We start from the raw sequence: 14,790 nt of genomic DNA, 5'->3' as shown, positions 1-14,790 counted from the left end.
CCGAGCAGGGGGACATATTAAGCAGGTCATATTAAACTTGCTGTGTGATATGACCCAGAGCTAAAAGTGCTCAGAGAAACAGAGAGGTCGGTCATCTAAACTGCTCCATGACCGCTGAGGGAACTCTATCTGCTCGTGAAGACTATGAGATACAGTTGAGGGCTCCACAACAGGTGAGGAAGCGGATCTTGAATGTCGTTTTTGTTTTTGTTTTGCAAGGACAAGAAGGAACAGTTAAAGGGGAACTGCAACAATTTTCCACATCAAAGTTTGATTCTTGGGGAGTACCACTGCATATGTGAAAAGAAGTAGTGTAAAGCCTCCAGTGTCTCCAGAGCTACATTGGAGGCTACGTTTGCTACTACTTTAATATCGCATCTGAATCTCTGAACAAACTGTCAGAGCTTGAGTTGCATTATGGGTAATGTAGGCACCATGTTATCACAAAGTAGAAAAACGTGTCTGCTGCAGATATCTCTGCCTACCTCTGCGTCCAACAACCCCCCCCCCCCCCCCCCCCCCCCCCCCCCTTTGTTTTTTTTAACAGTCAATGTTACAGAAATGCAATGTTAAATCTGTGGAGTGGGCCCACTATTTTAAACCCAACACATACTGTATGTTGTTCTAGTTCTCCTGGCTTTTGTTGTTTACGCCTCTAGAGCCATGACAGAAAAAAGTGTCACAAGTGTCACACTGGCCTAAGCAAGGAATAAAAATAAGCAAGCAGCTGTGCTATTGGTTAACACATAATTGATCCTAAAATGTAAAATTACTATAGTTAGACCTGAGAAGACCAACATCAAAGAAGATCAAAAGTAGATCTTGAACAATTAGTCTGTTCATTTAAATCATCATTAAAATTATAGTTTGAGTAGGCTGTACAAGGTGCAGACACGTACCTGTCAAAAGCGGACGCTGAAGGAGAAGAGCAATGGCAGTGACACTGTTCGGGAAATTTACTCCAGGGAAAAAATGATGGATCTGCTGAGAGTTAAAAGAAATGTTTTTGACCGGAAAATTGGAAAAGTGGGTAATTTGCATGAAACTTGATGCCAAACAAGTCACAGTTTAACCGTGGAATACCTGGAAAAGGGCTCTCTAATAGTTCAAGGTAAAGCACTAATTTAACAGCAAAAACACATACAAACTGTTTCATAAAGCAAGAAACTTTACTCGAGAGAAACAGATACAAAGACCGCTGAAGCCACAAAACAAGTCAAGATTATTATTGAGATATGAGAAATCACGTGTTGCACGTCTCAGACCTTATCTAACTCTTTACTATAAATCCTCTTCTTTGAGGGACCCTCACGTTCAAGTCATCAGTGAAGCACAGTGGTCGACATGTCTCCTCTCCCACTCACAGAGTCTGATTAGACTCTCACTGTGCGAGCATACAAATGATCCTCCATCAACGTGTACCTGCACGAGAGATTAATACACTGCAAGCACATCGTATGCAAACACATGGAAGCACACAAGCACACTGAAGGCACATGTTGATTTGTCTGTAGATGTGAAGATTTACAAATTGCGAAAAGACATCACAGATCCGTTTACCTGCTTGTTAAAGCTCAATTCATCACCTGGACAAGGGCTCTGACTTTACACACACACACATACACACACACACACACACATATTGCACTCCCTGCTCTGAGTGCCCTGCTGAAATATATTGAACATCTCTGGTGACAAACACATGAGATCAGAGGAGGGTCACAGGATAACTGCATGTTTATTTTACTCTGTGGTACAATGAGGGTCATGGAAAAACAAGCAAAGGCCTTCTTTGGAACCGGCCCACTGATTTTCCTCAGTGAAGCGTCTATTTTATTGTTGGGGATGAATGAAAGTCTGACAGCCTGGCTAACACTGGCTCAGTGATATGACAGAGAATATAATTAACAGAGGCATTACACAAGATTTTAGATTTTACAAGTTATTCTTATGGCGAAAACCTCTCCTTTATGAAACAAAATGGTGTGATGATATGACAGTGAAGTGAAAGTGATTTAAAGAAAAGAGAGAACGATATCTGTTCCGAGGAAGCTCACAGTCTGATTTCTGAGGTTCTACCACGAGAACATGTAGATCAGTGAAAAGATTAAATCTAAACAAAATGCTTGAGATGACAAAGTGAATTATATTCTTATTGAGCGTCTATTGAGTGCAACTCAAAAAACTGTAGACCTACTGTATGTGACACTGAGCTTAAGCCGTAACAACAACACATGAGATATTCTAAATGGGTTCTCTTTAAAAGGAATAGGTTGACATTTTTGGAAATATACTTTGATGCAGAGAGTTAGATGAGATGTCTGTTGCAGCCAGCAGACAGTTTCATATTCATCCTAAAAGTATGAGTGGGACCAATCTTCTCATCAGCTCTCCCAAACAGCCTTAAATTTACCAAAATGTCAAACTTTTCCTTTAAGAAAATATCCAGACACATTTCATTAGACAGAACATCTTCAGATTCAAGACGTTTTCTTATTGCGTTCAATTACTCTGCTCATTGATGACAAGATTTTTGTCCAATAATTCTCTGTGTCATGATGAGATATAAGAAATAAGAGTCAGATTCTACCAACAGTAGAACACCAGTTATATTACGCAACAAATGCTATAATTGCCTCTTATTTACAGTTACATTTATACAAACGTGAGCCAGCACCTTGCAACAAAATCGCAAGAAGTAGAATCCTGAAAACTTTGAGACTACAAGCCAAAGAGAATCCTAAAAAACGAAATCCTAAAAAAATGAATTCAAAGCCTCATCACCACTTTGCCATTCACAATCTTTCATTCACGTCTGCGCTTCACTGCTTCCTCAAACTTGTCAGAAGACACAGAGCTGGAGTGTATAGGCACACCATTTTAAAACGCCACACAGTGTGAACAAACCAAACGACAAAGGGTAAACTTCTCTTCTCACTCTCTCACCGTTTTCATTAGCTTTGACCTTTAAAACAAGCAGTCTGCCATGAGGCACCAAGACATCTCAAATTTTCACTTCACAGAGATAACACTTGTTTCCTAAAGGACATCATCTAAGAAGACAATGAGCTTTAGTTGAATACAAAACAGACACGCCTATATCAAGTATAGTACACATTATCATTATTTTCACCTCAGTTTTTTTTTATTAAACAAAAACTGATGTGATAATAAAAAAAAAAACCCACTATTTCTCCACACTTGAATGAGTATGTTGAATTAATCCTCAATCTTCTTGCATACAAAAATACATCCAATTAAATTCCAAGATTCAAAATATCTCCCATCACGACAGATCGACACATACTACATGAGTGCAACTCTCATTCAAACAGCTTCCTCCACTGACCTACGGCAGCTGAAGATACAGAAAACATATCTGATAAACCGCACACACGATCTGAATGCTAAGTGAATTCACTGTATGTTTTTACAACAAATTAAAGTAGGGTAACGGAGCCTACTTGTCGATGATATGTCTATCTCAACTACATGCAGTCACACTCTGCATTATATGGAGAAAAGGAGTTGAGGGGAAATTATACATCAAGCATAGCGTTTGTGTGTGTTTGTGTGTGAGTGTCTGCAGCTACCAAGAAAACAGCTGGACAGGGGAGCTGCATGCTAGGATGTTACCACGTGTCATGGAATCAATCTGTTATTCTTCATTTCTTTCTCACTTTATCACAACGCACAGAGTCGTCTCACCACTGCCTCCACAATTAAGGAACCTTTAAGAACAATCACTGCCTCCATCCTGTTCTAATTTACTCATAGAGTGCGATTTAGAGGCCGCATGACCTTTTCACTAATATGATGGATTTGCTGCCAGGGGTGACAGGTAGGGTGTGATGCATTGATTACTAAAAGTAATCATGGCCAGGGAGTGGCTGAAGATCCAGGCTTTGGGGGGGGGGGGGGTTCGCGGGTTGATGGTCGGACATCACAGGCAGAAGAGGCGAGAGCCCTCCCTCCCCTCCTCCCCCTCACCCTGGGGAATGCGGGGGAGCATCGCTGAACGGGTCAGACCCCAGAAACGAGGTGGAGACAAGTCCTTCTTGGTGGCAGTGAACTTCCAACCCATGTGAGACCCACAGGTTCGGCACTGAGCGATTGTCCACGCGTACCTGAGAGCAAAGGAAGAGGACAACATTTTTCGCAATCTCATCCCGACATGTTTTAATAAATATAAAATCAAATTAAATGAATTCACTTGGAATAATCACTTGTGATTGATATTTTTTTTTTCCACAAAAATCTTTGTTCATAAAAATCTTAAAATTACATCTGCCTTTTCTCTCTCATTAAAAACGTATAAATATGCAAATATTTTTCTGTACTATATGTATTTTCTTCACTGTTGGACACAATATGTCACTTATTTCACACAAAAAAAATCAATTCTCAGTTTATGAGCAAAGTTTCAACATCCACTTTCACAGTGGAACACAAGTGGCTTTCAAACTAGCTTTGGTGTCACTAAATCATGCTCTATGCACGCAGATTTAAAGTGAGAAACTTTCCCTCTTCTGCAAATGCAACTGAAAACAGCCTTCTACTGTCTCTCTCTCTCTCTCTCTCTCTCTCTCTCTCTCTCTCTATATATATATATATATACATACACTCAATGCACTCTTTGCACTAGTATTTTATAAATGCAATAAGCCACTGAGAGTGTTCCATCATTTCACAGCCTCTGATAACTTACTAATGACATGAAGATGTAAAAGTCTGAACCAAACATTCTCAAGGTGCTTGATCTACATGTTGATCCACACAGGTCAGTTTAATTCACATTTATTCTCTAATTATAAACTAAATATCTAACAAATTTATCAGAATCCTCTCAGGTTTCTTGAATCTTCCACTAGTGAGGGAAACTAATCTTTACACAGTCACAACTGCCTTATATAACAAGAAACTGGTACCATTTTTTTAGATGAGCAGTTTAATTTGATCCAGAGCGCAGGGAGGTCTCTGTCCCCTGCTGCTCTCTACAGAAACCCGGTGTTGTACATTGACCCCAGACCACTAACAAGCAGGCCAGAGATGACCCATTGATGAAAAAAAATTGTTTATGACAAAATACAGTAAGGCCAAAGGCTTTTCATTTCCGGACAGTGTCACAATGGATTACAGATTACAGCTAACCAAATACGCTATTAAAGCATCTTTATGTCCTTTGGTGCAATGTGTCAGAGGTATAGCTCTCATTTAAAAAGATGTATTTATAAAAGCACTGAAAAGCACAGAGACGGGTCTAAGTCAATATATTTACTTTGTGTGTTATGTGTTGTATTGTTCATTAGTCTGAGGTGGGAAATGTGAGCTAAATGCCATGAGTATTGCAGCGTTACCCTGGAAACCAGCTATGCAGTGTGGATGGCCTGCCGACCAGGTTGAGGTTGTTGGCTTTGTAGACAGTCAGGGTTTCATGGACGTAACCGTGAGGGTTGACGTACGCAGCCATGGGGCCGTACAGAGACAAGCTGCGGAGGGAGAAAAGGCAGGTGGAGAATGTCATCAGCAGCGATTACGACATTATTAAACAGTGTGGCCAAAAACAAAACGCCAGAATGATCCTGTGGGACAGACTGAATGGAGACTCCATAAAAGGTAGAACGGCAGCAAAACCGCCTTAAAATGCCTAAAATGTAAATTCAACTTCTACAGCCACTCTGAACCCACCGCTGAGTTCATCATAACAAACTGTTATAACTAAAAATGTTGTAACATGGCATTCATGGCCACTCTGAAGACGAAGAAATATCTGATGTTAGCACACAGCCTGGGAATGTTTTTTTTTAAAATTTAAAGCGCTTAAATCGATATTTTTATATTAACAATGACCAAATGACTTGTTACAGGTGTCGCTGATAAACCCACGGAAAACAATCACTCTACAGTTCCTTCAGCTCCTTATTTTGGCTTTACATCACCTTTTCTGTTTTGTTTCACTCTCACTGCTCATCAGCACCGTTGTCAAGTTTTCATGAACCCACTGTACATTATCTTCTCAGCACCAACAGCAAATAAACAAACTGAATACTGTGGAGCATTTTGCAGCTAAAGCACAAGATGTTTCTTTAAGGAGTTAGTGGCTCAAAGGGGGAAAAATCATGTGTAAATAGGCACCTGTTTGTTAAGATATTTTCCACATTAACTTAATACCATCCAAGTAAACTTTAAAACAAGTCTGACACATCAATGCATACTTTTCATCAACTTAGAAGAACAAGTCTAGTCTTCAATGAGTGTTGTAATTATGGGAATAAAACAACTACAAGGGTGGAAATTTTAGATTTCACTTCTTTAAAATAATGATCTAACCCGACAGGTCCTTGCAGACAACACAACCACACATAAGAAAAACATAACTTCAAAATATACCGTTTTGAATATACAGGTGGACTCTGGTCAAGGTGTAGAAACATTTCAAAGATGATCAAGATAAATGAGAGGCAACTGAGCTAAGTTTCAAGTGTCATAGCAAATGGTCTGAATACTCATGTTAATGTGAGATTTCAGTTTTTACTTTTAAATAAATTTGCAAAAAAAAATGTCTAAAATTGTGTTTTTGCTTGGTCTTTTTTTGTCATTATTGAGTGTAGATTAATAAGACAAAAAAATGAATTTAAAAGATTTTGGCTAAATGTGTAAAAAGTGAAGGAGTCTAAATACTTTCTGAATCTGCACCAGAAACTTTATTCTGAGTCATCTTCTCAAGTCGTAATTTACCGTATTCCAGCTGTCATTTCAGTCCAAAATTGAAAATGCATTAGCTACATACGGAGTTTATTAGTCAGAGAATGAATGTCCCTCTTAGAAATCATATTAAACACATAATCACTCATTCACTTACATTATCTGGATTTCAGACAAAACAGTTAATGCACTTTTCACATAAAATACTCAACAGTGAAGATCAGGCCAATTTCATGGGTGTTAGGGTTTTTTTGTGTCACTCATGGACAAACACGTTAACCACCACACATCACAGATAGTTAGAAAATTACATTACATAACAGTGTGTGAGTGTGTGAGTCTAGAACCACTTATCTTCATGATGTAACCCCAAACTTGATGCAATTTCCAGACTAAATCTGCATCGATTTTGACATGTTAATAATTAGAGTGATTACAGTGATGAAGGCAAACACAGAAATACAAAAACGCGATCATAAATGGGTAGCAGTTTGTTCCTCGGTTAGAGTTAACCAACCTCAGACTGTTTAAATTTGTTGGTTTTTTTTTTACATTACTCCAACTGCTGCAGGAACAGTTTTTTTCCTAAAAATAAAAAAATAAATAAACTAAAAAGGTAAAATGCAGCCTAAAATTTAACATATGTCCTTCAGTAAAATAAAAAAAGGTGCCTCTTCATTGCATTAACATTAAAATTAGGACTAACAAATACTTCATAGATAAACTGTTGTGAATGAGTCTAAAAAAGCTACATGAAGTTATTTTCGATATCACTAAATCAAATGACTCCCTGTGTGAATTGAAAGGCTGCTCGTGCTGCTCTTAGACCTTTTCAGCTCTTTGTTTTGGTCGCCTGCCATATGGGGGAAGAAAGTGCAACATATAGTGCACAATAAGTGTAATATTCCTAGTAATAAATTACTTATTTCAAACAAATGTCAATTCTCTTGATGTTTACACTGACACTGTGCTGAGAAGCACTTATATCAACTGAGCTGCAGCATGCAAAAGTAGTGAAGTGGGTGGCCTTTAAACACAAAGGCAAAAAACACATTAACATGACTTAAAAAAAGACAAAGGAAAACAATTCCTCACCTGAATATCTCATTTTTTGTGGTGATTTCAGTGTCCTGGCACTGCTTACAGCAGAGTGACGTGCACTGAGGAGGAGACAGAATGAAGTGTTACCAGGATATACAGTACGCATGTTCCTTTCTTTATGGTTGCACAAAAGCCACTAGCTGAATGACATGAGTTCAGGTCTTCGGTGTGCCCAGTGAGACTCTCCATTAAGGAGGATTATTAGCCTCAATCCGACGCAAGGCAAAAAAACAGATGATGGGAAGACACATTTAAGGAGCAATTTACAAATCCATTGACAGCTTTACAGCTTCTGGCAAGCACTTCATGGGCTTGTGTATGTCTCTGTGTGTTTATTTTCAGCTTAATGTCTGTGATAAGGTAAGAGCGACTCTGGCCTTCCTCACCCGGAAATATCTGTAACTTCTGGCAGTATAAAATTCAAACTGAAATCTTACTCAATGCGTATTTACATAATTTCTTTGAATTGCTTCCAAAAGGTCTGTTTTCCCTGAGGTAAATGCAATATTTGTGCCAGCTCCAGACTTTAAGATATTTTCATCCAGCACAAATATCTACAAAGTGTGAGAACACAGAACAGAATCTGTTCGACAGCCTCTTGAGAGCAGAAGGAATAAAATGTGTTGTTCATCAGAGGGAGGGACTGTCTTAAAAAAAACTGCTGAAGAGAGAAACCTATTATATTTTCAATTTGATAACTTGTTATATCTGTGTTTAAAAGGAAATAAATAGATTATTAACCCTTCTTATAAACAATATTCTTAGTTGTACCTATTCAGGGGCTGCATCATCTTGAGAGATATGGTCATTATTTTTGTGATATTAATATTTTGATATCATTGTGACAGCCGTGTTCTCTGTATCTTTTGGTTATTTCACTCTAGTTTATGTCCGATGTATTGTCTATTTAGTCCAGGTCTGTTTTTACTATTTCCACCCTGATGAAGACCCTGTGAGGTCGTGCCTGGTCAGCATTTTAACCAATATGTCCGACTAAACTTCTTTCCAGCCTAAGAGTCCCTGGAGAATGTTTTCTTCTTTGCTGTAAATTTTTTACCTATTGATGGTGCAAGAGGAAAGTTAAACCAAAGTTACAATTCATCATGATACTGACATAAACGTCTGTGCCAAATGTAATGGCAATCCATTTAGTAGTTAAGATATTTCAGTCTGGACCAAAGTGATGGAACGACGACCGAGTGTCTCATCCCAGGTCTCAGAGCTACGATGCTATCATGGCTAAAAACAACATGTGTCTGCCCTGACACACAGGACTGAGTTAAACCAGGAGGACAGAGGCCAGACTACTTTGTGTCCCAGCAACAACGCATCTGTCAGCTCCTGTCAGGCATGGTTAAATACACCAAAGAACATCAGAGCCAAAAACAGACTCACTCCACTCAGTACAACACCGGATCTTATCACACAAATCACGCCACGAGGGAAATGGTAGCTGAGGCTGCAGAGACAAAGGAGACTGAAAGGCTGGTGTGATGGAGCAGGGAGGCGGGGTTAGTAGTGACCTTGCCTTACCCGGTCCATGATGTCCAGTTCACAGCGAAGTCTCTGGATGGCACTGCCGATCTTCAGCAGCTGGAGCCGCAGAGCGTCGTCTATGGGCAGGCAGGCCGCCACTCTGTAGGAGAAGTCTGACAGAAACCAGACAGAAGACAAAGAAGGGGGGGATGAAAGGAAGGAAGGAAAGAAAGCACAAAGAACACAAACAAAGAGACGAACATGTTCGTGCGTGTATGTGTCTGTGATCCATCTGTAAAAAAACTGAACACAGGCTGACCTACGACGTTCGTGGGGAGAGAGTCATCCTTCAGATTCTCGTCCCATTCGTGGAGCTGTTTCTTCACTCTGTTCATGAGCGACTCCTGCGAGGTGAAACACAGGAAGAAGAGACAACGTGGTTTACATTCACAACGGTGTTGTGTTTATGTATGGAGGAAATTCCAAGCAGTGCACACGGGCTGCAGTACTCACAGAGTCGTAGAGTGCGTAGACCCAGGGTGGCCATGGTGTCAGACTGGCACAGTGAAACTTCCTCTGTGATGAACAACAGTCAGACCGTTAGTGAATTCAATCTGTGTGTGATCATTAGCACCCCAACATCCATTCAGTTTGTCTTCCCTTCCCTCACTTTCTCACTTCGCCATTACTGACATACAGACCACAACATGGTCAAAAGTATGTGGACACCCAAACATTATATGTCAAAGCCCCTGTGCAACAAGTCACATGTTGAAATAGGAGAGGGTCTTTTCCCTGTCGCCAAAACGTTGGAAGCACACTGCTGTCTAAATGTTACTTTATGCTGTAGTATTAAGACTTCTATCAATTATAACTGACTTTTTGAAGATATTTTTTGCTAATTTTGGCAAATTACTCCTGTAATTTCTGTTTTGTTTGTTAAAATAATCTTTTTTAAAAGTTACTTCTAAATCTTTACAATTTGTTAAGTCCTACATACTGTATTCATACTGTTTTAACCTTCTGTGTATGTTTTTGTCTAAAATCTGTGTATATTTTTTTATTAGCGTTTCCGTGATTACTGACAGCTAGTCTGATAATCAATCAGTTGTTTTTAGTATGTGTACAGCAGCAATAAATATGTGTAAATATGAGTTTGTTCTTAATTACATAGTCAAATTTGAAATATTAAGAAAAATTCCCAAGTATATTCAAAGAAATTTTGCATGTACAAACACTTAAACATCTGCTTGGACTGAGGCATCGAGTGGCGCAGTGGTCTAAGCAGGCGCCCCATACGTAGAGGCTACAGTCCTCGCTGCAGCAGGCCCCAGTTCAATTCCTGCATCAGACGGCCTTTTACTGCATGTCATTCCCCCTCTCTCTGCCTCCCCATTTCCTGTCTCTCTCTACTATCCTGTCCAATAAAGGCACAAAAAAGCCCAAAAAATATACTTAAAAAAAACAAAATAACATCTGCTTGGACTAGAAGGGACGTTATCCGCGATGTTCTGGTATTTTATTGACCAAACAACTAATTGAGAAGATAATCAGTAGATTAATTAATAATGGAAATAATTGTTGAAGCCTTATTCTTTACTCTGTGTGGAGGGTTAACTTTCTCTAAGTCTGATTCTGAAGTGTGCAGTATCAAAAAATGTCGCTTGCTACCGCTGTGGTAGCAAGTGTTTGTGTGTCTGACCTGCTGGTAGTTATTCCACCAGCACTGGGCTTGTTTGCAGCTCTGAGTCGGGGGCTTGGAGGAGGGGTGCATGTGGAGCCTGGTGAGGGGTGTTAGCTGCACGGCAGAGAGGGGATCTGGAAGGATTCGTTCTGGAAGAATCTGTACCTTGGCTTGTCTGATCCTGGAGGAGAAACACAGAGGGAGACAATGACACCGAGAGGAATAACGGAATAAACAAATGGTGTGCTGGGTGAATGGTATCAGGTGTATGACAGGATGTTTGTAAATGTGAGGTGATTATAAAAAGGTGCTGCCTGTACATTTTCCCTGTCAGCAGCACAAAGTAAACCTCCAATTTCTCACCCAGGATGCTCTCAGTGAACTCTCTGGAGCTCAGACATACAAACATGCACAAGAGAACAGACAGTGCAAACATATACCACGTTACAGCCACATCAGAACCTACACCAAAATTGGCATACAGTTCAATCCCGCCAAAAGACGATTTGCAGTGTTTAATCTCTATCTATTTAAACAGCGACTGTTGAAAGATAAAAATGCACTAAACTGCTGCCAAAATATGCTTCTACTGAATTTCTTTCTTTGCTTCCACAATCTGTGTTAAACATTTAAAAAATGTTTTACAGATACAACAGAGAGGAAGAGAATGACACTGAAATATGGAAAACATACGAATATTCAGTAAATAACGCTGCAAACAGAGGCCACAGCGGCAGATTCCACTTGACTGATTATTATCTTAAATGCTGTATATTTATAGTCCCTTGGAGCACAAGAAGGGGTCAACGGGGTTATGTCCAGCTATTTGCATGCATTACATAATAACAACCAGAGAAAGATGGAAATCTGTCTTAATGAAGTCAGTTTTATGGACATACAAATAAAACTTGATGATTTCCTGAGGAGTGGAGGATGTGAGCAGCCATGAGCTGTAGTCCGACTACAACAATTAAACAGGCAACATTTCTCCATAAATGCTCCCATGAGCTACCTTCCGACAAGAGGAAGCACAAAGAATGTGCTTTGCATTTTACCGTGAAAGACATTTATTAAAAGAACAAACTAAACCGTCTCGAGATGAGAGGATTACAGTATATAAGGACAAACCCTATAACTTGAACGCATCTTTAAACAACAAGTCACAGCTATAAATCTGATATAAAAACCTAAAGGTGCATGTTTGCAGTACTGACTGCTGCACTCCACAAATACAGTTGGTGGAAATTGGCTGATATTTATAGTTCACTTTTTGAAGATGACTGTATGAAGAGTTAGCCTGCCCTCTAGCTGTGGACGATGGAACCACTGTTTGAGTCATTATGAACAAAGTCCAGACTTTATACTGGGCTCCAAGAAATGGCTGATTAAAAACCGGTTCTTCTGAAGTGAACTCGTGATGATCGAGTAAATACACATCCCTGAAAAATGACACTTCATTGTTGAATTTCATTGCATAGACTTCATGATTCAATTTGTCAAGCTAGAACAAACATGCACACAGTGTAGATAGCTACATTGATTTGCAGTCTGAGTCCAGAGTTCTGCTGAGTTTCTATCTTATCAGGTCGTTAATTACAGGTAATCACATTCAGCAGATCCCTTTTTAAATCAGTCCCTGAGTCTGACTAGATAACGTGGATAAAAACCTGCATGGCTTTGAGTCCTGAAGACAACCACAAACATAACTCCATGAGAGAACAATGGCACAACTTTTATGTCTTTATTCATAGAGGGCAACTCTCATAAGAGCAAGCCTTTAGTCCTGACCTTTGGTTTAATGGTTTATGAGGCAATTTCAACTTACCCATCTGCTTGAGTTCTTATCTCATGGACCTTGAATCTCTGCCTCCCAACAGCTTTCACTTTGACTGTTTCAATGCCATATTCCTGCTCCTCACGGTATGCATAGATTTCCGCTGTTGTCCCAAACTCTGGCTCTGGCTCACCGGCATCACTGCAGAAACAAATATTAAATTAGGCCTTTCAAATTAGACTATAAATATAATTCAAAGGGGTGCTCCAGCGTTTTAGCATTGCACGTCCATGAGGTTGGGGACTCAAAAGAGACAGATTTTTAAAGGTCAAAATGATCTTAAAATATCTTGACATTTAGTTCCTACTATGGATTAAGCTTCAACGTGCTGGATCCTACATTTCCCATAGTGTAACTCGGTGGAATCTTTTATAAATAACCTCATCTTTGAAAGTCACCACCACAGGATTTGCAACACAGATTTTCTGTTAAAAATTTGACCATTTCCAGGCTGAAGCAGAGGTAATCCCGATGACAGCTCTCAGAATTTACAAAAACTCCCTAAAGTGTCACACAAGACTTATACACGTTTTTACAGGCTGAGTAAGTATACAAGTATACTGATTTTAGTGTGTGTGAAATCAGTGGAGTGTCCCTTTGACCGATATAAAAACAAAGAAATGTTTGCCATTTATCAGATTAATCGATCTGCAGAGGAAGTTCCATGGCCACATACCTGTGTGCGAGCACAGCAAAAGTGCGGTCTCTCTGGATGACGCTCCTCATCATGCTGACCTCCTGCGGCCTGAAGAGCTGGAGGGGCAGCGTCTGGCCCGGCACCAGCATCACAGCCGTGTGTGGCAGCACAGGAATGGTTTGACAGCTGTCGTCATCGTGAACTGTACGGCCGTGAAACTCCTCCATGTCTGAACCCAGATACTGCCAAGGCAGGGGTCAGCGTCAACACAACACAAAAAGACCACAACAGCTGCAGAGCACTCACAACACAACACAGCTCTCTGACGACTAAAACATATTACACACATGAGCTAACCTAACCCTCCAAAGACATGATCTGTTAAAGCGTGGCATCACTCACTGCATGTGATGTGGGAAGACTGGGGTCAAAGGTGATAATGTTGGGCTTCTCTGCCTCCTCACTGTCTCGGTCTTCAGTCTCCATGTCATCTTCCTCCTCCTCTTCCTCATTGTCTATCATGACACAAACACATAAAGGCACTCAGAGAGGCTAGTTAGCCCTTTGGATATCTCCTTACCAAAACTACAGTAGCAGCTTTATGAGCTTAACAAGTCACTCTAATGGTAAAAAAGAAAAGAAAGCGAAAGCACTGGTTTAAAAAATGTGCCAGTCAGGATCTTCATAGTGGCCTGTTGTTTAGACATGTTAGCTAGCTGTTAGCCGGATAAAGAAATAAACGCTCTGCTTGTGAAACCCCGAGCGGTGTTTTGGTGAGTTTCATTGTTACCTGGTAAAAGTTGTAACTGGTTCCCCATGTTGTCGTTGATGTTGTCTTCGCCTCCACCCCTCTCGTCAGCCATATCCCTGTGTTTACAATACTAATTTCTTCTTCTGCGTCCCTCTGCGGCGTCCTCGGTGTGCAGAACTAAGATGGCTCCCGAGCGCCCCCCGCCGACCAGAACTGGGTCTGATCATGTAAATATGGAATAAAAGAAAAAGATCCATTTAATTTATTTCCTTGAGAAGCGCCATCTGGTCTTCCACGGGGTGGAAATCAACAGTCAACAATAAATACATAAATAACAGTAATAAAATAAATCAAGTGACACAAAACAGTCAACATGACATCAACAAAAACTAAATCTCTGCTACAAAAGTCACCAACACAAAGTCAATAAATAAATCAGTAAAAATTACGGTAAATACAATCAAAAACAAGAACAAGTGCATTTGAGGTAAACAAGCAAACAAGTCTAGGTGAGTTAGGCAAATTATTTTGGTGCAGTACATAATATTCATGGTACATGAGCACTTTACATTTAGGTACTAAACCAACTATACAATACTTGG

The 14,790-nt window shown here is 40.0% G+C and overlaps 1 protein-coding gene across 1 annotated transcript; it reads right to left on the bottom strand.

The window, feature by feature from the left end:
• Positions 1-3,928: 3,928 nt before the first annotated feature.
• On the bottom strand, positions 3,929-14,309 carry crbn (cereblon). Its single transcript, XM_022745564.1, has 11 exons — positions 14,228-14,309; positions 13,840-13,952; positions 13,477-13,679; positions 12,792-12,941; positions 10,985-11,147; positions 9,796-9,858; positions 9,602-9,686; positions 9,340-9,455; positions 7,801-7,865; positions 5,358-5,489; positions 3,929-4,127 (listed from the first exon to the last, which is right to left on the bottom strand). Exons 1-11 carry the CDS (start codon positions 14,298-14,300, stop codon positions 3,944-3,946), a joined length of 1,347 nt encoding a protein of 448 aa, XP_022601285.1. The 5' UTR covers positions 14,301-14,309; the 3' UTR covers positions 3,929-3,943.
• Between the last annotated feature and the right edge of the window lie 481 nt (positions 14,310-14,790).

The sequence above is a fragment of the Seriola dumerili genome, unplaced genomic scaffold (genome assembly GCF_002260705.1).
Source record: "Seriola dumerili isolate Sdu_G_001 unplaced genomic scaffold, Sdu_1.0 BDQW01000088.1, whole genome shotgun sequence".
Lineage (NCBI taxonomy): Eukaryota > Metazoa > Chordata > Actinopteri > Carangiformes > Carangidae > Seriola > Seriola dumerili.
The sequence above is the reverse complement of the archived record's forward strand: the minus strand, read 5'-3'. Positions and strand labels throughout refer to the sequence as shown.

What these genes read in the sequence shown, in the direction of transcription:
- crbn (XM_022745564.1), bottom strand. Translation starts at nt 14,300, where the DNA reads ATGGCTGACGAGAGGGGTGGAGGCGAAGACAACATCAACGACAACATG. An exon ending in TTTGCTGTGCTCGCACACAG is followed by an intron (nt 12,942 to 13,476) that starts GTATGTGGCCAT and finishes TTGTTTCTGCAG; the next exon opens with TGATGCCGGTGAGCCAGAGC. An exon ending in CTGCATAGCTGGTTTCCAGG is followed by an intron (nt 4,128 to 5,357) that starts GTAACGCTGCAA and finishes CTTTGCTCTCAG; the next exon opens with GTACGCGTGGACAATCGCTC.